This window comes from Podarcis filfolensis, assembly GCF_964270895.1.
Source record: "Podarcis filfolensis genome assembly, chromosome: 6".
NCBI classification, from domain to species: domain Eukaryota; kingdom Metazoa; phylum Chordata; class Lepidosauria; order Squamata; family Lacertidae; genus Podarcis; species Podarcis filfolensis.
In genome coordinates, this window is record NC_139609.1 from 87,945,677 (window position 1) to 87,966,631 (window position 20,955).

General features: G+C 44.5%; 1 protein-coding gene across 6 annotated transcripts in view; it reads left to right on the forward strand.

Annotated features, from left to right (window-relative positions):
• The first annotated feature begins 765 nt into the window (after positions 1–765).
• CDH4 (cadherin 4) overlaps positions 766–20,955 on the forward strand; it is an 806,698-nt gene continuing 786,508 nt past the window's right edge. For 5 of the 6 annotated variants that reach the window (XM_083618497.1, XM_083618499.1, XM_083618500.1 and 2 more), the window contains exons 1-2: positions 802–1,118; positions 4,733–4,844. In XM_083618497.1, coding sequence (XP_083474623.1) covers positions 1,059–1,118; positions 4,733–4,844 — 172 coding nt within the window. In that variant the 5' untranslated portion in view covers positions 802–1,058. Of the gene's footprint in view, positions 1,119–4,732; positions 4,845–20,955 lie in introns of all 6 variants that reach the window. The other variant, XM_083618498.1, reaches the window with a different exon arrangement.

Consider the following 20,955-nt stretch of genomic DNA (forward strand, 5'->3'; position numbering starts at 1 on the left):
AGCAGCAGCCTCAAGGTCCCATTTGCGCACCTCCCTTTAGGAGACAAATGCAGGCCGAGCTATCGCTGGGTAAAGCAGCCCAGTACTGCTTAACGGGCTTCGAGCTCGATTAATGCAGCGCACGCTTACTTCGGAGTAAGCCCTGCCTGAACTCCCCGGGCCCTACTTCCGAGTAAACCTCTTTGCAGCCTCTGCAAAAACACAACCGTGCAAGAGCCTCGAGGTAGCCCACCTTCGGATGATGCCCCTTGCAACCCCGCAGGCGCTTCCTCGGGAGTAAGACCCGCGGAACTTCCTTCTGCCTGCGCCAGCGGGAGAGTTGGAGCTGGGGCCAGTGGCGTAGCGTGGGTTGTCAGCACCCGGGGCAAGGCAAGTAATTTGCGCCCCCTAACCCATGGATTTGCGCCCCCTAACCCGTGGATTTGCGCCCCCTAACCCATGGATTTGCCCTAACCCCAGATGTTGCGCCCGGTGCGGCCCGCCCCCCCTGCACCCCCCACGCTACGCCACTGGCTGGGGCAAGTCCCTGTCCACCCGCTACTAAGTGGATCCTGGGAATCAGCACGCAGCCTCTGCTGACTCCCGAGTAAGCCCGTCCCGGAGAGCGCAGGATTCCCTCCCGAGCTTTTTTTGTGTGTGTGTGTGCTGGGCTGGCCAGCCGGCTAGCGCGCGCGCTCCCCTTCTGGCTGCTGCTGCCGCCGCCACGGCTGCTCCTTTAAGGGCGCCCGCCTGCCCCTCCGCGCCGTATGGGCCGGGCTTGGAGGCGGGGACTCGCTCGAGCAGCACCGAGAGCGCTTCACCTGCAGTTCAGAGCGGCGGCGAGGAATTGAGCGCGGCAAGGCAGGCGGAGGAAGAGGAGAAGCAGCAGCGGCGACGGCGGCTGCGAAGAGTTGGCGGCTCGGAGGCGCCGCGGGATAACCAGGCAGCGCCGGGCGGAGCAGGCAGGGCGCGCGCTGGGGGTTGCCCTGCCCGGGCTGAGCGCGGTGGAAGCGGCGGCAGGAGGCAGCAGCAGCTAGCCGGGCAGGCGGGCGGGCGAGCCCGGCTCGGGATCGGCGGAGATGCCCCTGGGCTCGAGGATGCTACTTCTCTTGCTGTTTTGCTGCGGGGGCTCGGCCCGGGTAAGTTGCAGCAGCAGCAGCAGCAGCTCCCGCCTGGAGAGGGATGGGGCGCTGCCGGAGGGAGACGACGAGGAGGAGGAGGGGAGGGGGGTGGGAAGGGGACCGTGCTGGGTTCCGGGGCTTGGAAGCTCGCCTGGAAGGAGCCACGAGAGTACCGCTTTCCTTGCAATTCCTCTCTCTTTCCGCACATCATTAACTGCACGCTTGGAGATGGCTGGGATGTAGCTCTGCTTATGTATGTGTGTGTTGAGGAAAGGGGGTCCCCGTTATTTCTGCATGCGGCTTGAGCGCCCCCCCTTCTCCAGATGCCTTGTGCAATAGAGGTTTCTCGTGTATGTGTGTGTGTAGGGGAGGGGGGCAGAGGAAGAGCTCCTGCAAAAGCTCCACCGTACAGCACTTCCACACACACACACACACCCCACCGCCCCGCCGGCCAAGCGCTCTCCCTGTTCCTTTTTTTGTTTTTTGTTTGCAGATTATGTGCAACAATGTTAGTCTGTGTGTGTCTCCCCGCTGAGCCCCCCTCCCCTCCACTTTCTCCTCTCTATCAATTCATAGACAACTGGCAGACGAAAATCCAGAGGAGGAGGAAGGATTGAGCAAAGGAGGGGGGCGGCGGCGGCAGTGGCAGTAGTGCTGGGGAAAGCTGGATGGTCGTTTTGCTAAATGCAAAGCGACTTAACGGGCGGAAATGTGTCTCTTTGCCGTAGCCGGGGATAGAGACCTGGGCTGGTAGACAACCGCGCGGATAGAGCATCCCAAGTTGTTTTTAGCTGGCGATGAGATCCAAACGGGAAAAAAAAGAAGAAAGCCAGCACCGCTGGAAGGAGTATATAATTATATCTGCATATTAGAGATGGGTTATTATTATTATTTTTTTAAAAAGCTTTGCTTTGTTAGGATCCTCCCAGAACTTCAGAATGCATCTCGCCCTCGTGTGCTTAACCCACGTGGCGTGGCTGAAGTCTTGGGTGTTGCGGTTTATCAACAGACGCTGTAGAGAGAACTGGAGCACTCGGAGGACCCAGGCAAATCGAGACAGGCTTAAGGGTGGTTGTGTGGATTTGGGACTCTTGAGCCTCACTTCTGCCCCGTTGCTTTTTAATAGCATTTTTTTTTTTTAGGGCAGAAATTGTGCATCTTTCAACCCGACACACCCATGGCTGAGGCTAATACAGATATGTGCAGGGAGTCCTGCTATGCACCTGATAAAACTACTCATAACATAAAAATTGGGAAGTCCCCCCCCTTCTCTCCAAAATAGGTATTCCCTAGAGAAACTTGCTTTAATAGCTTTTAGGGAAATAACAGACTTGTACTTGACTGCAAATGTGTATTAACGCAGCTCAGAATCTGGTTTGGCAGCTCTAACATGCTTCTAAATAGCCTGGTGTGCTGTTTGTATTTTAAGGGAATATTTATCATGCGGTCTGCCACAGAGCCTTTTAAAACAAAAGGATAGGGATGCATAATGCTGAAATACTTTTTTGTGTGTGGGAGGGATATTAGGTGCCATGCTCCCTTCCTGCTTTTTGATTATTCCTATGTTTTGTCTCTTTCTAAATTTTAAGATGATTTCAGAAGGACACCCACAGCTGCCAAATCAGCCTGATTCTCAAAACCATTTTTGAGTTAAAATTGATCAGATTGCAATTTCTCTTCCTTTCCAGGCTGATATGGAAAGCCCTCTAGAGTCTTATTATCATTAAGCACATTTCCAGTACTGGAGCTCTGACTGACAATGGACACGATCTGTTGGGAAGTTCTCCTGCATAAATCTGCCTACAGCAGTGTGCCATGCATTGCTTGGACAGGAGAGCTTCCTGGCAAATGGCACCCCAATAATGGCTCTTGTTTGGGACCTCCTTTCCCAAGACAAATCGAGGCACTTTATTTGTAAGCCTGGAGAGAGAGAGAGAACTTGATTGGGGGTGGGGAGAGAGAATAGTGTCCTAATTAAAAACCCATTAAGGGAAAGCCGCTTTGTAAGGCTTGGCTGTGTAACCCTACCACCGACTCTCTGCTGCAGTGGCCCCACTGTTAGGGCCATTGTAATAAGTGGGTGATTGGAAATCCAAAGCCTATTATCTACTGTCAGACTCTGAAATGTTTCTGAATTGCAGATCTTGCCAGGAGACTGCCGGAGTGCACAGCCGAGTCCCTCTCATGCACTTTCCAGAGACGGTAGCTGGCATTTCTCTCCCAAGCGTGATTTCTCGCCGATATTACATTGGCTTACTTTTTGCTTAGTAAGCTCCTCTGCAAGCCAGGAGACAGACTCTCTGTTCTCTTCGCCCCTTCTCTCCCTCTCTCATCCACATGCCGTGTGGCTTTCTTTCAGTCTTATTTGAAAAGCCACCTTGGCTGAGCCTGCTTCTTTCTGCTACCTATTAAGTCCTCAAAACGCCTAATTTTTCCAGTGATCATGGGGTTGGCCTGGCTTGCTCCCCCCCCACTCTCTATAGGGTTTAGGCCACTTGGTTTTGTCATTAGCATGTACCTTTAATCTGTTTGGGAGAGTCCCTAGAAAAATCTTGCCTGGGGTGGTAGAAAAACAGGGGTGACACCCCACCACCACCACCTTCCCAACCTCATTTTCTATATAGGAATTTGTTTACAAATCACCAGCTAACGAGCCATTCAGCTTCTGTGCCTGCATGTTGGCTGGAGTCTGATTGAGCACATAGATCTGGAAACCAAGGCACAAGGAAAATTGATTCTCCCCTCCAAGGCTTGGGCTTGAAACTAGCCTTTTTCTACGACGATTCGCTCCAGTGTGCAGCTGGAAACAAATCTCTGTCCCTAAAGGGAGGAAGTTACATGGCATAAGCGATGGATGTAGCATGCAGGTTAGGGTGTCTAGGTGATGCTCCTAAATTGCCTCGCTGGGGGTGGTCAGGGACAGGCAGAGGGATTGTGTGTATTTCTGTTTCTCTGGGTTACCCTGTGAACCTTTCAGGATTTTGCTTTGCGTTCCAGCTAGGGATGCTTGCATGTGTGCACTCGCTTCCTCCCTCTCCCTCTGCCTGCCTGCCAGGTGGTGATTGCTCAGCAGTTCTGCATTGATTTGTTAAGGGAGGTACAGGCTGGGTATATATGCAGACTTAACAGCATCCTGCTGTAGCTTTAACAGTAACTCTCCAGATCTCGATTGTCCAATGACTAGGGCCAAAGATGGTGATCAGGTGGGTTTCTCAAATCGGGGGGGGGGGGCTGCTGGCATGCGAGTCCTCAGGCTTGCCAGCCACGGCTTGATTTGTATTGATCTGAGATGTGAGGGTGCCTGTAATCCAACTGGGGAGATTTATTGCTGTGTGCATCACTCAAGCCTCCACCATTCCCAGCAACCTTGCTGAATAATATCCCCCCCCCCCCCAAGTCATCTCTCCAGCAAAAGGCTACTGCTATTTTCTGACTGGTGTTTCATTTTCCCCACCCGGCTTGAAACATGTTATCAGTGTAAGACTTGATGAACGCTGTTTCTGTTGCTCAGACTTGCCTGTTTGCAGACACTTGCGCACGGGCTGTGAAACCTCCCCCCAACCCTGGAGATTCCCACTAGAAACAACAATACAATTCACAGTGTTCTGTTGCTCTTGTTTTGGACTCTGCAGGCGCCCAATGGGGATCTTACAGTCAGACCCACTTGCAAGCCAGGCTTCTCGGAAGATGATTACACAGCGCTGGTTTCCCAAAACATCATGGAAGGGCAGAAGTTACTCAAAGGTAGGAAGTATAAACTGGCAATGCAGAGGGATAGGTTAAGGAACACTTGTCCCGCTGGAGAGGAAACAGCTGACAGATGTGAAAAGCAGGGACCCCAGACTCAAATGTTTCATCAGCAAAATGAATGGTGAATTGTGGACTTGTGCATTGGTGAGACGAAGACCACATTATTCTGTTGCGTATTGTGTGGCTTGAGTGAAAGGATGTCAGAGTAGTGTGGCACACCAGCCCTTACTTCATGGTTTTGGTTTGTTTTTTAACCTCTACCTGCTGTTGGCAGAAGCATCTGTACCTGTGTCATTTTTAAAAAATATTGTGGGTGTGCACACCTCTATACAGAGCATCCTTGCATTTGAGATGTGAAGATCCTTAAACCATCCTTTGCTTGCAATGCCTGATAAAGCAGACATTGTTGTTGGATTATGTGGTAAACAAGCCCACAGACATTCTGTTCTCAAATGTGGCATTCATGTTCATTACTGTCCCACTGACAACATGAAAACACAGCCAGTGAGAAAGTACCAATTAGCTTTACAGTAATTGCAGGATTACAACTGGTGTGTGTGTGTGTGCGAATAGAAACTCTTAAAACAGCTTCATAATCCGAAGGAAAATAGCTTATTTGTGAGCTTTGTTCCTTTTCCTTTTTGTCCCCTTCCCCTGCCTCTGCCTTTTAAAGTTATTACAATAATTAAACTTTCCTATTTGTGTGGCACAGGAAATGTAGCCTTTAGTTTAGTCCTGTGAGAATCTTAAAAGCCAAACTGGAACACTTCTCTGTACTTTGCTTCCTAATTGCTAATAGGCGCTGTAGATGTCTCGCTGCCACTTCTGCAGTGCCAATCTGATATGGCAGGGAGATGTTGCTGAAGGAAGAGAAGTGAGTTTTGGAGTAAGCAAGAGATGGCAAACACTTTAGCAAAGGAGGCCAAAGAAGCTCAATTTGCGATGGGCTGTTTTTGTTTCCTTGAGGGTCTGTTGTAATGAGACAGCAAAATGGCACACTGAAACCCAAGAACGTTGTCCTGAATGGTTTCTTTCTGCTTCCAAACCCTTTTATTTTCTGCAAAGATTTCATTCCTCCTGTCTTTCCTGTCCAGAAAGAGGAGAATGATTATGGTTATACAGTGTTACATACAGAGCTTTGTGGGGATATGTGTGTGTGTTTGTGTGTGTGTGTGTGTGTGTGTGTGTGTGTTGCTCTAGAAACTGGCATGGCTGTATTGTAAGAGGACTGTCTGGTAAGTCATGAGTCATTTTTTAAAAATCCTGTCTCAGAGGAGTAATTATATTCTGAGAAATATAAATAATATTGTGAGGAAACATCCTGTGTGAACCTGAGAAAACAGCTCAAAATCTTAGGTATGTGCAATTTTATTTAAGGACCTGGAAGTTTCTTCAGGCTAGGATTACTGAGATGCAGTATGCTAACAAGTGCAGCTATACATTGCAAAATACTTTCCGGTTTTTGATTTCTACCACTTTAATTATTAAATGTAGCAGTTAATACTGAGTTGATTATTTTGAGGAATTGCCCCCTCCCCAAATATCCTGCCACTACTTAATTTTAACTATAACATTTATATCCCACACATAGCTGTCAATTCCCTTATTCCGAATAAGATTCCTCACAAGATAAAGGAAAAGTTGACAGCTGTGATCCCACATTTCCTCCAAGGGGTTTAAAGTGACACACATGGTTCCCTCTCTTCTCATTTTACAACCCCTCTATGAGATTGGCTAGGCTTGGGAGATGGTGCGTTGCCGAAACCTTCTTGATCCATTGTTTCCTTGAGCAGCTAGTATCTAGCTGCTGCTGCTGCACCCTCCCCAATTCTTTGTCTCCTGGCTACTCTCTTTCTCCTGCTTCCCTACTAGTCGGGTACCATTACTGGGATGGGATGATGTCACGATAATGCATAGCTGCATAGCCAATCAAATCTGATGCCACTGAGGGCAAGTGAAGTTGGCTGGAGAGCAAGGGATGGCCACACGAGCGGACAACCATTTTTGCCAGAAGTGTTCCCCCAAACCACACAATTCCTGTGTGACTTGACACTGGCAGAAAGGGGCGAGTCAGTGTTTTGCTGGTTATGTGGACAATAAGCAGTCTAAAGCTCAGTATGTGCTCAAGTGTTGGATTATAACCCTACTGGGAGCTCAGAAAGGAATGGAGGAAGGCCACGGGCTGTGAAAGGCTTCATTTCCTCAGGCTGGAGGTGAAGTGGGAGAGGAATATGGGCCTTCCTCCAAGAATGCAGCAGATGTTGGCTGCACAATGCATCTGCTGCTGACTCCTTTAGAAAGGTATATGAGTTCTGAACTTCTTTATTGCTTGACCATAATTTGTAGCTGAGTGTGCACCTTTGCCACTTCAGTGTTATAACCCTTTTATTACACCCTGGGCTTTCAATCCGTTTTGTGCCTTTGCCTTACGTTCAGAAGTCCATTTTAATTTGTTCCCCTCTCTGAACTTGGAATTAATGAACAAAGTTTGAGCTGTTTCGGATTTAACTGACTCGATCCAAGCACTCCAGAGGATGAATTAATGCTGGGTTTGTACGGCCAGAGGCAGCAGCAGAAGGGAGCTTCTCAGTTGGCCTGGTGGCTATTCCAGTGTGTTGTAGTGGTTAAGAGCGGTAGACTCGTAATCTGGGGAACCGGGTTCGCTTCCCCGCTCCTCCACATGCAGCTGCTGGGTGACCTTGGGCCAGGCACACTTTTCTGAAGTCTCTCAGCCCCACTCACCTCACAGAGTGTTTGTTGTGGGGGAGGAAGGGAAAGGAGAATGTTAGCCACTTTGAGACTCCTTAGGGTAATGATAAAGCGGGATATCAAATCCAAACTCTTCTTCTTCTCTTCTTCTTCCAGTCGTCCACCACCTGCCTGCGGGTTGATCATTGACTGACTGACAACATGAAGGGTGTGTGGGGTGTGTGTGTGTATGTAGCTGTCCTATACTGACTTAGGCTATGGTTATAACCATGTCTGCTTAAGTGTCCAATTGGATTCAGTGGGGCTTACTTCCAGGAGATAGCTCAGTTGGTAGAGCAGGAGACTTTTACTCTCAGGGTTAATGGTTTGAGCCCCACCTTGAGCAAAAGATTCCTGCATTGCAGGGAATTGGACTTGATGACCCCCTTCCAACTCCACAATTCTATAATTCTAAAGTGAGATGGGGACTGCAGGCGTCGATGATTAGCCTCTCTAGCTCAGGAATAAGGATTCTGTAGCTCACTGGAAGTTGGTGGATTCCATCCACCCTCAGCCCCAGAGAGCATAGCCATTGACAAAGGGAGTTCTAGGTTAAATATCTAGATAGCCACAGGTTCTCCATCTCTGATCCAGCCCACTCTCAGGCAGGGGTCTTATTCTGCTCTCTTTAAATGGAGACTAGTCTGGATTTGGGTCTGTCTGTATGCAAAGCCCCTGCTACTCCATTGAGCTAAATCTTCCAAATCACAAAGTGTTCCTTGCTCAGTTCAGGTGAAGTGGGCCTTCTTTGCAGCAGGTAACCAGACAAGTGGCTTCGCACATGTTTTGAGTTAACATTGTATCCATGATCCAATGGGATCATCTTGGTTTGTATGCATTTGCTCCCAGGCTGCTTCTTCCCCTTGTTTTGCTATCTTTCTCTGACTGACAGTGTTTTTCCTAATGTTTATCTTGCCTCTTCATCTTTGCAGACAATGTAATTGGCCTGTTCTTTTGGAAGGGGATTTATGACAATTGGGTGTTTGATGCATTGTGTTGTGTTGTTGCTGGCTGGACAATAGAGATGGAACAGAAGGTCTGGGGAAGGCAGTTCAAAGGCAGTGCCAGCTGAGGCTGCAGAGAAGCTGCCATGTAATTATAACATCAGCTGATTGTGATCTTTAAATAAATAGAAAATTATATCACAATAAGCCATTTAAGCACTTCCTGTGAATGAGCAATTTCCATCAATGATTGTTTCTCCTGATCATGTTGAAACTCCCTTGAGTTGATGCTGGGAGTAGATTATGAGTCTTCAGAGGGTCTGTTTCCAGAGCAGCAACCATGCTAGTCTGCTGCCACAAAATCGACCCTCTTGTGGTATCCTAAACTTTCATGAACTTACTTCATCAGATGCCGAGGATCTTGTGCATGTCTACATGATCTTATTGGGCAGGGCTTTTACTTTCATGGGAATTTCCCACTCTGAGTTTTTGCCCCAGGATGCTTTAGTGGAATATGTTAAATGTATTCAAATTTCATTCAATCAGTGAAAAATTTCAGTGATTTCTGTCTGAATTCATATCAAGAGAAGTGGTTTCTGGGGAGATTTATTTTTAAAGGGGATTTTTTTTTTATTTTGGCAGAGGGCAAGCTAGCTATTTATTACAAACAAAATCTTCTTGCTGGCATCTCAAGGAAGAAACAAAAAATCATTGAAATACTTGAAACCACCAACCAAGCAAGCAAAAAACCCCAACTAGCATCTTTTTTTGAAAAGCAAGCAAACATTGGAAAACATGCTTTAACTTTGCGCCTAAGCAAAAGCAAGCAGAGAGGGTCTTTGTGAGCCTCCTTCAGGATGTTTTTCAGACACTGTTGTGCCACTTAACTGCTCCAGCTCTCTTGTAGCCTGATTTCAGAGAAGGCGTTTTGTGACACTAGGAGCAAGCAGTTGCCAGTTGTCCTTAAGACAGCATGGTTTTGTTAGAGAATCTTCCTCTGTTCAAAGGCAAAGTGGTCCAGTGGCCCAATCAGGACACAGATGTGTCATGTCCCATACCACTTGAATTCAACAACAGGATGAAGCATCCTATGGACATGCCACACCTCATGGTCTTGACTGAGTTTCTTCCTTTTGGATATTTTCTAGCATTTCAAAGCTAACACAGAGCTTACACATGAGCCTTGATAAATGGCGAATAAGCAGATGACTATCACTTTGGATAGCAAGCTGAGGTTGTGCAGCTCACCAGGTTTGCATCCAGAGTGGAGCCATTGAGACACCAGCAGAAAGTATTATCCTGCTTGCAGGAACCCTGAGGTTTGCAGAAGCACCTAATACCTTCAAAAGCAGAAGCCAACCAGGAAAAAACCCCACACACAACTTTTTTGGGGAGATGGTGATGCAGCAGAGAACTGGAAGTCCCTCTTATATTGAATAGGATATATAATGATATATCTACAATTTGATGATTCTAAGTGGCGTCACTTATATTGACTAGGAAGAATCTCAAGATCTGCAACACAATGCAAGGGGGGGGGGGGGAATGAACCAGAGCAAGATGAGCAATATATCTGAGCATAATATAATAAATGGTGCAATAATGAGAATGGACACAATCCAGTGGGAAGATACCCAGGCAAGTCCCATTAAAATTAGCTTGAGCTGTGAAAGAGCCAGCTCTTCTACAGAGGATGGCCAAGAAAAAGAAAAGAACAACTTGCCAATAAGCTAACATAAGACTAGATAGCAGAAGGAAATTTCTCAAGAGTCCAGAGTTTCTTGGTGCACGTACACATTCAAAGCAGTTTGATAATATGGGTTGTCCTTGTTCTCCATAGTATGAATTCTCGCACTTCGTGAAAATCCTGGTGGTCATATTTGAAGATTTCAGCTACAAACGCAGTGCTTGGATCTGATGCATTTGAGATCCACGCTTCTTTTGGCCTTTCCTTCAGAACGACTCTGTTGCTGGCTGAAGCTTAAAGTGATGTCGAAATGTCGCTGCAGCAGCCAGTAACAAGCTCCACTGAAGAGTGGTTACTATGCCCTTGCCAGGTAGTCCCATTCATTTCAAAAGGTCTTGACCTTGGAGAACTCTGACTGGACTATCCTCATTGTTTGCTTATGGAACATATTCTGCTACTGGGAAGCGAGTAGCAATTTTATCAATGGAACTCCTTGTGATCTATCTTAAAAAAGTAATTATTTTGTTTGCCAATAGACGAGAAATCTGTTTTGCACCTTTTGGAATTCATATGCTGAAATACATGTTGCTGTTTATCATTGTGAAACAAATATCTCTAATTTGGATAACAACTGGGATAAATCTGTTACTTTAAAAATACTCTCCCCCCACATACACATTCTATTCCTTGGTTATGAATTGAGTTAATTATCCAAGGATACATTTCATTTTATTTCCTGACACTTCGTATAAATGCATTTTTCTTTCTTTCCGTCTATGTGACATTCGCTCTGTTTTTCCTATGTGGCTGGGAGGTGAAGATCAGAAAGTTTTGCCTGCATTTCAACTAAACTATGGTCTATACCTGGTTAGACCTTTCCATGGTTTTGTGAAGTAAGCCAGCATCGGCAACCATGGTTTAAAGTTTGCCTTGTTTCTTTTAAACGTAAGACCAATCAGAGCTTTTTCTTGGTTTCTAGTATCAGAAGACTAGTCACTCATGGAAACAGGATGACCACTGTGATTCAATATGGCAGTGCTTTTGTTCTTAGGCTAAAAAGGTCTTCAAACAGGTTTTGTATATGTGTTTATCAATTGGTACTTCTGCATGCTTGTTGCTCAATATCCTTTTTGCATACATTACCCAAAGGGTCTAGATAGACTTTTCAAGTAGTATGGTTATTTGTTGTCCCTGACTTGGAATTTCGTGCAAAGCTCACATATTTGAAATGTCCCCACTCCTCTGGTGGTACAGTGAACTGCAAGTTTACTACCAGAAATGAGACCACAATTATTTTTGTGTGGGGAAAGGAACAGAGCTCTGTGTCAGTGCGTTGGGCCTTGCATGGAGTAGGCGCAAGGCTCAACTGCGGTCATCTCCAGTTTAGAAGGACCAGCTATCAGGTGATATAACCTGAGATTCTGGAGTGCTGCTGGCAGTCAGAGTACTTAGAAGACAGTTTCTTATATTCCTACGCAGGTATGGCGCTGAGTCCACAAAGGAACTACATGGGTGCCAGTGTTTTAAGGGTACATTTGAAGTTATCCCTTGAGATCAAAATTAGGACAGATGCCTCAGCTGCTGGTAGTTGCTATGGGAATAAGAAGTGCCCTTTTTGGCTTCTTTTTCATCCTCCTCCTGAGAGCATAAGCGATGCTGGATCAGACCAAAGGCTCATCTACACCAGTGCTCTGTTCTCACAATGGCCAACCAGATGTTCCTGGGAAGGCTGCAAACAGGCTATGAGCACACTAGCACTCTTCCCACCTGCGATTACTAACAACTGGTATTTAGAGGCATATTGCTTCCCAGTAGGTGGCTGTCAATACCTCCCAGCTCCCTGCCCGCACCACTTAGTGGAACTCTCTGCAGAAATTGTGCTGACTTCATAGATAAGGAGGGGCAGGGATGGAGGACATCGCTGTGTGATGAGCAGGTTCTTTGCATGTGAATTCTATTTAATGATCTGCCTGAAGGGGTCAGAAAACATAACACTGGGATGCCAGTCTCTGAGGGGAGTGTAATGACTGCATGACCTCTGATATTTATCTTGGGCTCAAAAGATTGGGATAACTCAATGGAAGGAAGGTAGCTCTGTTGGATCCTGGGTGGCTAACCTTTTAGTCCTCCATCTGTTGTTGGACTCGAGCTCCCATAACCCCCAGCCAAACTGTAGTCCAGCAACATATGGATGGACACATGTTAGCTACCCTTGCTTTAGAACCCCAATGAAAGATGTAGAATGAAGGACTTCCGGAGGCGGCGCGACCGGTAATGGCTGCCTTCTCCGAGTAAGGAGAAGGGAGCTCCGCTGTAAACGGGTCGTCCGCTACGGCGAAGCGGAGACCCATTCAGGAAAACCACAGGTGGCAGAAGCCTGTGGTCTCGGGACCCGGCGGGCGCCAGAAGCAGCCCCCAAAACGTTGAAGGGACCCCGTAAGGGGCTCCGGATCGCGGAGGGGGTAGCGGCGCTGTGGGTCGTTGCGCAAACAGCGAAGTGAAGCCGCATTGCTGTTGCCGGTCAGCGCTGTCCTTTCTTCCTGCAACTTTTCTGAACTTTGGAAACTACAACCCGTGAGTAAATTTGGACATTGAAAACTTTCTGAAACTTTTGTCAACTTTCTGAAACTTTTTGAGAACTTTATGAAACTTTTAAAACTTTTTTAAAAAAGTTGAAATCTGGCTGAAAACGGAGTGAGGATAAGCAGGAAGCCCATCTCCCGCTATACTGAACTTTAAGCAAAGAGCAGGAGGAGTGGAGACAAAAAGTTATGCGTTAACTAAATGCTGGCACCCTGTTAAAGCAGTTTTCTGAGTGAAAGACTTTGAGCTATTGACTTTTGCTGGTCATATTCGGGGTGCACTGATATTCTTCTTCTGTGGCACCAGTGGATTATAAAATAAATAAGAATCTCTGGTGCTGGAGCTGCCTGGATGAGCACCAGTTTGCAACTTTGGATACATTGAATTTAGGTTTTGAAACATTCTGAGTTGGAACTGGATACTTTGAAACTGTTGCAGTCAAGGCACTGTAAGAAACACTGTTTTGCTTTAAGTTTTACTCTGCTAAAAATAATACATTGTGGAGGCGATAGACATGGATTTAAATTTATAAGTTTAACTTGGATTTGATCTTTTCCCTGAAGACGTATTAAGCTCCCTCTAGAGGATTTTGGACTTAAAGCAGTGACTTTGTTTTACTTTCCCTTTCCCGGCCTCTGTTTGACTATTGCATCTGGGACTCTGCTTTCTCATGGGAACAACTTGGATGGACCTTGGATTACAGATAACTTTGGAATGAGTGGCGCAAGGAGAAGAGGAAGGACTAAACAAACAACTCTAACTTTATCTGCAGCCTCACAGCGTAGATCTTCTGTGCCGGCCTTGCCTTCCACTTTGCCTCCAGACATAGAGGCGGCCTCCCTAATACAGGCAGGGGAGGGTGAGACAGAGGAGCTGCACCTGGGAGATATGGCTTCAGGGACAAGTAGCTCTGTCTTGGAGAAAATTTTGGAGAAACTGGAGGCTCTGGACAAGAAGGCTGATTTGCATACAGCTAAAATTGAACAGAACACAGAAAGCTTGAATAAGCTGACTGGACAAGTTGCACAGAATGCCCAGTCTATTGGAGAATTAAAGGAGGCTGTAGGTGAAAATCGTAAACTGGCTGAAGATACTAGTCAAAGATTGGAAGAACTTGAGAAAGAAGTAAGACCACTCAGCAAACAAGTTGGAGAACATCAGATTTACTTTTTGATGACAGAACTGCGAAACAGGGAGACCAACTTGAGGATACGGTCAATACCAGAGGTGGAAGAAGATAATTTTATTGAATTTCTAACTAAGGAATTTGCCAAGTTTTGGAAGTTAGAGGAAAAAGACTTTAAAATTGTATCTGCTTTCAGGCTTGGCAGAGTCAGAAGGACAGAGAAGCCCAGAGATTGTTTGATAACACTGAGATCAAAGGAGGAAAGGGACAAGATTTTGGGCCTGCACTACGAAAAGTCACTAGACATTTTGGGCAAGAGAATTGAAATCTACAAGGACATTCCTAAGCAGTTGCTGGACCTTAGATCTAACTACACGGAATTGGCAAGACTGTTGAGAAGCAACGCAATTATCTTCAGGTGGGAGTTTCCACAAGGATTATCCTTTACCTACAGAGGGAGAAAGATCAAAATCAAAACAGTGGAAGATAGAGACAAGTTTTTGGGAGCACACGGAGAAGACCTCCACAAAGGACTTGGATTGCCAGCGCCAGAACTTCCAGGGGAGCCCGCCCCCTCGGATCCTCAAGGACCGGAGAACAAGGTACCACCCCAGAAAGAATAACCAGACCTATCCAGGATGTCTCTGCAGCTTTTGAGTTGGAACATAAATGGCTGTAACAGTCCCGAAAAAAGGTCTAAAATTTTTCATATTTTAAAAAAGGAACAATTGGACATTATATGCTTACAAGAAACACATGTGATTAGGCTCCATAGAAAGGTGTTAATAAATAAAAGGCTTGGTCAAGAATTTATATCATCGGATACAGTTAAAAAGAGAGGTGTAGTGATCTATGCAAAAGAGAGCCTTTCACCAAAATTTCTTTTTAAAGATGAAAGTGGAAGAATCCTCGCAATAGAAGTACAGTATCAAGGAGAAAAAATTTTGATATTAGGAATTTATGCTCCAAATGAAGGAAAATCGGATTTTTATAAGAAGTTGCACGAGATCATGCTGGATTATCTGGATTACAACAACGTCATCATGATGGGGGACATGAACGGGGTCGTATCAACAAATATGGATAAGTCACAGAACCAGAACATTACTAAAGAGGGAAGACTACCTAAGACCTTTTTTGAAATGACTGACAATATGGACTGGGTTGACATCTGGAGAGTTAGAAACCCCCTGGGAAGAGAAGGAACATTCTTTTCTGAAGCTCAACTGACTTGGACACGAATCGACCAAATATGGATAACTAGAAGTCTGGCACCTAAGGTGAGGAAGGTGGAAATCTGCCCCAAAACATGCTCCGACCATAACGCCTTGAGAATGGATATGACATTGATCCCAATCGGCTCCTTTAGATGGAAGATGAATGATGGCCTGTTTAGAGATCAAAGAATTGTAAAGAAGGCCCAAAAAACCTTAAAGGACTATTTTGAGATTAATTTGAACACTACGGTGGAAAAAAGAACTATCTGGGATGCAAGTAAAGCTGTGATGAGAGGGTTCTTGATTCAACAGAATTCCTTAAAGAAAAGACTGCAAAATGAAAAGAAAGATAAAATTCTGGAAAGTATCAAAGAGTTGGAGAAGAAGTTAAGATCTAACCCGAAGTCCCAACCGATTCTGAGAGAAATTAAACTTTATCAGGCGCAATATTCCAAGCTGATAAATCAGGAAATAGAATGGAAGATTAAAACAATGAAACAAAAAACTTTTGAATCGGCAAATAAATGTGGGAAACTGCTAGCTTGGCAGTTGAAAAGGAGACAAAGATTAAATACAGTAACAAACTTAGAGGTTGAAGGAAGGAACATTCAGAACCCAGGAGAGATTAGAAAGTGCTTCCAGAGGTATTTTAAAAAGTTATATACTCAAGGGCCACAAGATGAAATAGAGATTACACAATTTTTGGAGAGAAATGGATTAGCAAAGCTGTCAGAAGAAAATAGAACAATTTTAAATGGCAAAATAACACGACAAGAGATTGAACAGGCCATCCTGAGTCTGAAACAGGGCAAATCACCAGGGCCAGATGGACTGACCTCTAACTACTATAAGATATTGAAGGATTATTTGATACAACCTTTGTTGGAGATCAGTAATGAAATAATGGAGGGGAAGAAGGCGCCTGAATCGTGGAAAGAAGCATTTATCACATTGATTCCAAAGTCAGAAACTGAAAAGACACAACTCAAGAATTACCGTCCCATCTCCCTTTTAAATGTGGATTACAAAATATTTGCAGATGTTTTGGCACGAAGATTTAAGAAAGTTTTAAGTGAGATAATCCATAAAGACCAGGCAGGCTTTCTCCCGGGCAGACATATGTTTACTAACACAAGGAACATCATAGACATATTGGAACTTTTACAAACAAACATAAACACTAAAGCAGTTTTAATTTTTATAGACGCGGAGAAAGCCTTTGACAACATTTCTTGGAAATTTATGAAGGGGAATTTAAAAGAAATGGGAGTGGGACGGGGGTTTGAGAACGGGATTGAGGCAATATATTCAGAACAAAAGGCTAAACTGATAGTTAACAATGTGGTTACAGAAGAGTTTAAAATTGAAAAAGGTACACGACAAGGCTGCCCGATTTCCCCATTACTGTTTATTTCGGTTCTGGAAGTGCTCCTGAATATGATTAGGGGGGACCGGTTGGTGGAAGGGATTCAGGTCGGAGCGAAACAATATAAACTTAAAGCTTTTGCAGATGACCTAGTTCTGACACTACAGGAGCCGGAGTCTAGTTTGAAAAGAGTACTACAACTGATTCAAAACTTTGGTCGAGTGGCAGGATTTAAGCTAAATAAGCAAAAAACTAAAGTTTTGGGGAAAAACATGACAGATATTGAGTTGGAACAGCTTCAGAAAGAGACAGAACTAAATGTGGTTAAAAAAGTTAAATACCTAGGGGTAAACATAACAGCAAAAAATCTGAGTTTATTTAAAGATAATTATGAAAAATGTTGGTCAGAGATTAAGAGAGACTTGGATAGTTGGTCAAGATTAAAACTTTCTTTGTTAGGCCGAATAGCTGCCATCAAGATGAATGTATTGCCAAAAATGTTATTTTTGTTTCAGACATTGCAGATTGTAGACAAGACAGAGTGCTTCCGGAAGTGGCAGAAAGATATTTCTAAATTTGTCTGGCAGGGCAAAAAGCCCAGAATCAAATTTAAAATATTAACAGATGCGAAAGAAAGAGGGGGCTTTGCCCTGCCAGATTTAAAGTTGTATTATGAAGCTGCAGCTTTCTGCTGGTTAAAAGATTGGTTACTTCTTGAAGATACGGATGTCTTGGATTTGGAAGGTTTTAATAATGCGTTTGGATGGCATGCATATTTATGGTATGATAAAGCTAAGATAAATAAGGCCTTCAAGAACCATATTGTCAGAAAATCAGTTTTTAATGTCTGGACAAAATATAAAGACTTACTGGAGAATAAAACTCCGAGGTGGCTGTCACCCCTGGAGGCTAAGGCTCGGAAAAGAGCCAATATGGAGGCCAACTGGCCAAAATATTGGGAGATAATAGAAAAGGATGGTGACAACTGGAAATTGCAGAGTTTAGAAAAGATGAGAGATAAAGTGCGAGACTGGTTACACTATGCTCAGATTAAAGAAGTGTTTAAAAATGACAAAAAGCTAGGATTCCAAGTGGAAAAGTCAAAGTTAGAAACTGAACTGTTAGAACCTAAGACTAAGGTACTTTCAAGAATGTATAACTTGCTGCTGAAATGGAACACACATGACGAAATGGTAAAATCAACAATGATAAAATGGGCGCAGGATATTGGGTATAATATTATGTTTGAAGATTGGGAAAGGTTGTGGACCTCTGGGCTGAACTTCACTGCATGTAATGCGTTGAAGGAAAATGTGATGAAAATGATGTATAGATGGTACATGACCCCTGTTAAACTGGCTAAAATATACCATTCGTCTGATAGCAAATGTTGGAAATGTAAGGAAAATGAAGGAACATTTTTTCACCTCTGGTGGACCTGCCCTAGAGTGAAGGCCTTTTGGGAGAAGATATATAATGAATTAAAAAAGGTGTTTAAATACACCTTTACTAAGAAATCAGAGGCCTTTCTCCTGGGTATTGTCGGCCAGAGTGTGTTAAAAGAGGACAGAACATTCTTTTTGTACGCAACAACAGCAGCAAGAATATTAATTGCCAAGAATTGGAAAACTCAGGAGCTACCCACTGTGGAAGAATGGCAGATGCAACTGATGGACTATATGCAATTAGCCGAGATGACCGGCAGAATTCGAGACCAGGGAGAAGAAAGGATGGAAGAAGACTGGAGGAAATTTAAGATTTATTTACAAAAATATTGTAATTTGGATGAGTGCTGAATTGGATGCCAGTGCAGACAATTGTCTACCATTAAATTAGATTTAAGGCTGAATTATATGTCAAACCAAATTAAGATTATTAATTAAGATGAGGTAAATGATAATTTGTTTGAAATTAATTTAATAATGATGTAAGTGTATGCGGGAGGTGTGGGGGAGTCCCATGTAACAATTGAGAGATGTTAAATGGACAATGATAAGTGCTTATCTAATATATGCTTTATTTGAAAACTTTAATAAATATATTATAAAAAAAAAAAAAGAAAGATGTAGAATGAAGAAATGCAATTGCAGTAGGCACTTGTCTCTTTGCCACCATCAGCGCAGCAAGGAGGAACTTGTGTTCTGATGTGCTGAGCTGTTTAGACAATGAGAGGAATACTTCCCTTTGGCCCAATAAAAACACAGAAACTGAACTAGTGTGTGTATTTAAGAACATGAGAATAATTGGTGTTCAAAATTAGCCAGGCCCGTTTTGCTACTGGTCCAATTGTGACTACATGGAGCTTTATGGGTGCCAGGTTGGTGACCCTAGGTTAAAAACCTCTGCTTTACTCCATAGTTAATTCCATTTCCAATTCTACTGTGTTTTTCTCCTCCTTGCATACTGGGACAAGTGAATTGTTGTAAGAGCAAGCTACAGTCACACAATGTAGCTGAGATCACAAAACCATAGAATTGGCGCATTGGAAGGAATCCCGAGGGACATTTAGTCCAACCCTCTGGTGAATAGACAGTCCGTTGTGGCGACCACAACCTAGATTCAAGGTGCCATTTGGCGCCTAGCTTATATATCTTGATGGGACACGGGTGGCGCTGTGGGTAAAACCTCAGTGCCTAGGACTTGCTGATCGTAAGGTCGGCGGTTCGAATCCCCGCGGCGGGGTGAGCTCCCATCGTTCGGTCCCAGCTCCTGCCCACCTAGCAGTTCGAAAGCACCCCTAAGTGCAAGTAGATAAATAGGTACCGCTTAATAGCGGGAAGGTAAATGGCGTTTCCGTGTGCGGCACTGGTGCTGGCTCATCAGTTGCAGCTTCGTCATGCTGGCCATGTGACCCGGAAGTGTCTTCGGACGGCGCCGGCTCCCGGCCTCTTGAGCGAGATGAGCGCTCAACCCTAGAATCGGTCACGACTGGCCCGTACGGGCAGGGGTACCTTTACCTTTACCTTATATATCTTGTTAAGAAAGGTAGGAGAGGATATATTGTTTTGTTATTTTCCCTCCTCACTCATGCTTGTGAGTAAACAGCAGAGCACATTCCCTTTGCAACTTATTGGAAGCAAGCTGATGATTCATTAGAATCCTTTAATTAAGCAATCCAGTCTGACTTGTCCAGTCTGGATTGTTCCTGGTAAGTTTCCCCTTTATTTCCCTCTTAAAATAATAACACAACACAGTCTTATTCAAAAGTAAGAATAAAGTTTTACTCACATTCAGTTCACAGAAGTAATCCAAAGGCAGGCTTTATCTTGTGGTTACAGTGAAGTCTGGGCTACATCTCACACTTTCTGCTTGTGGGGTCCATCCTATGTGAAGGTTGAGCCATGCACTATTTAAGAGCTAGGAGAACAAGAGTCCAAGAATAAGAGAGCAGGAGTCGAAGAGAAAGATGGTTGTGTGGCCAGCCCTTTTATCTGGTCAGCTAGGGTCACGCCCATCTACCTGGTCACACACAGGAGGAGGAAGCTCCAGAGAAGGTATGGCAGGAAGTCCTCCCTGTCTGGAGCCACATTCCTCTGTGTTTCCATTCTAGGCAACAGGAAAAGGTTGTACTTGACTGCTCTAGTAATAATATATCCCACAGATATCACAGGGTGAGAGGCTGTGAGAAGAGGGGTGAGCCCAGGTGACATCTGGGAGGACACCTCTTCCTACATAGGGGATGGAAGTTAAGCTATGAGGGAGGATCTTGTAGTTTCTTTTTCTGATTCTTCTCTTTATTTCCTGCAGATTAGCTTGTTTCTTTTATTGTATTGTGAAAACTTCATTATTATTATTTTAAGCCATCCAAATTGGTGGCCGTCGCTGTAGGAACAATTTCCTTAGTTTCAAAGATGTGCTGCGTTTACATGGTTTGCCATTGTCTTGACAATTGCTTGTGCCTCCTTCTAGAAAGGAGATCTAAATCCCATGCTTGGAACTTCTGATAATTAAGCAGATGTGACTCATTGTTGAGGTTCTCTTGTTTGGTGTGTGTGTTGGAACTGAATCAGCATTCCAGTGCTCAGCTGTGTGTCATTCTTCAGGTCCCTGGACTGGCATGACTCCTCCTTCCATTGCATCTAGATTAGAAAGGGGGGGAAAGCCCAGGCTTCCTGGTTGGAATTCAGTTAAACAGATAATGACTACTTTGTAATTGAGTTATTCCAATGGAAATGGCTTAGCCTTAATTTGACAACAAAAGCTTTCACAGAGTCATTGTTTTATTATAAGTACGCCATAAGCTATTAACTACTACTTTGTGGTTCATCTTCTCTGCCTGACTCAGCTCTCTTAACATCCTCCAAAACATTGGGAATCCAGCAGGCACCCATTTGTTACACAGTAATTAACTTGTTTATGATGAATGGATGGAGGAAATGCCATGGCATTTTGCTTTATGTCTCACTGAAATAAAATAAAAAAAAACAGTGTTTG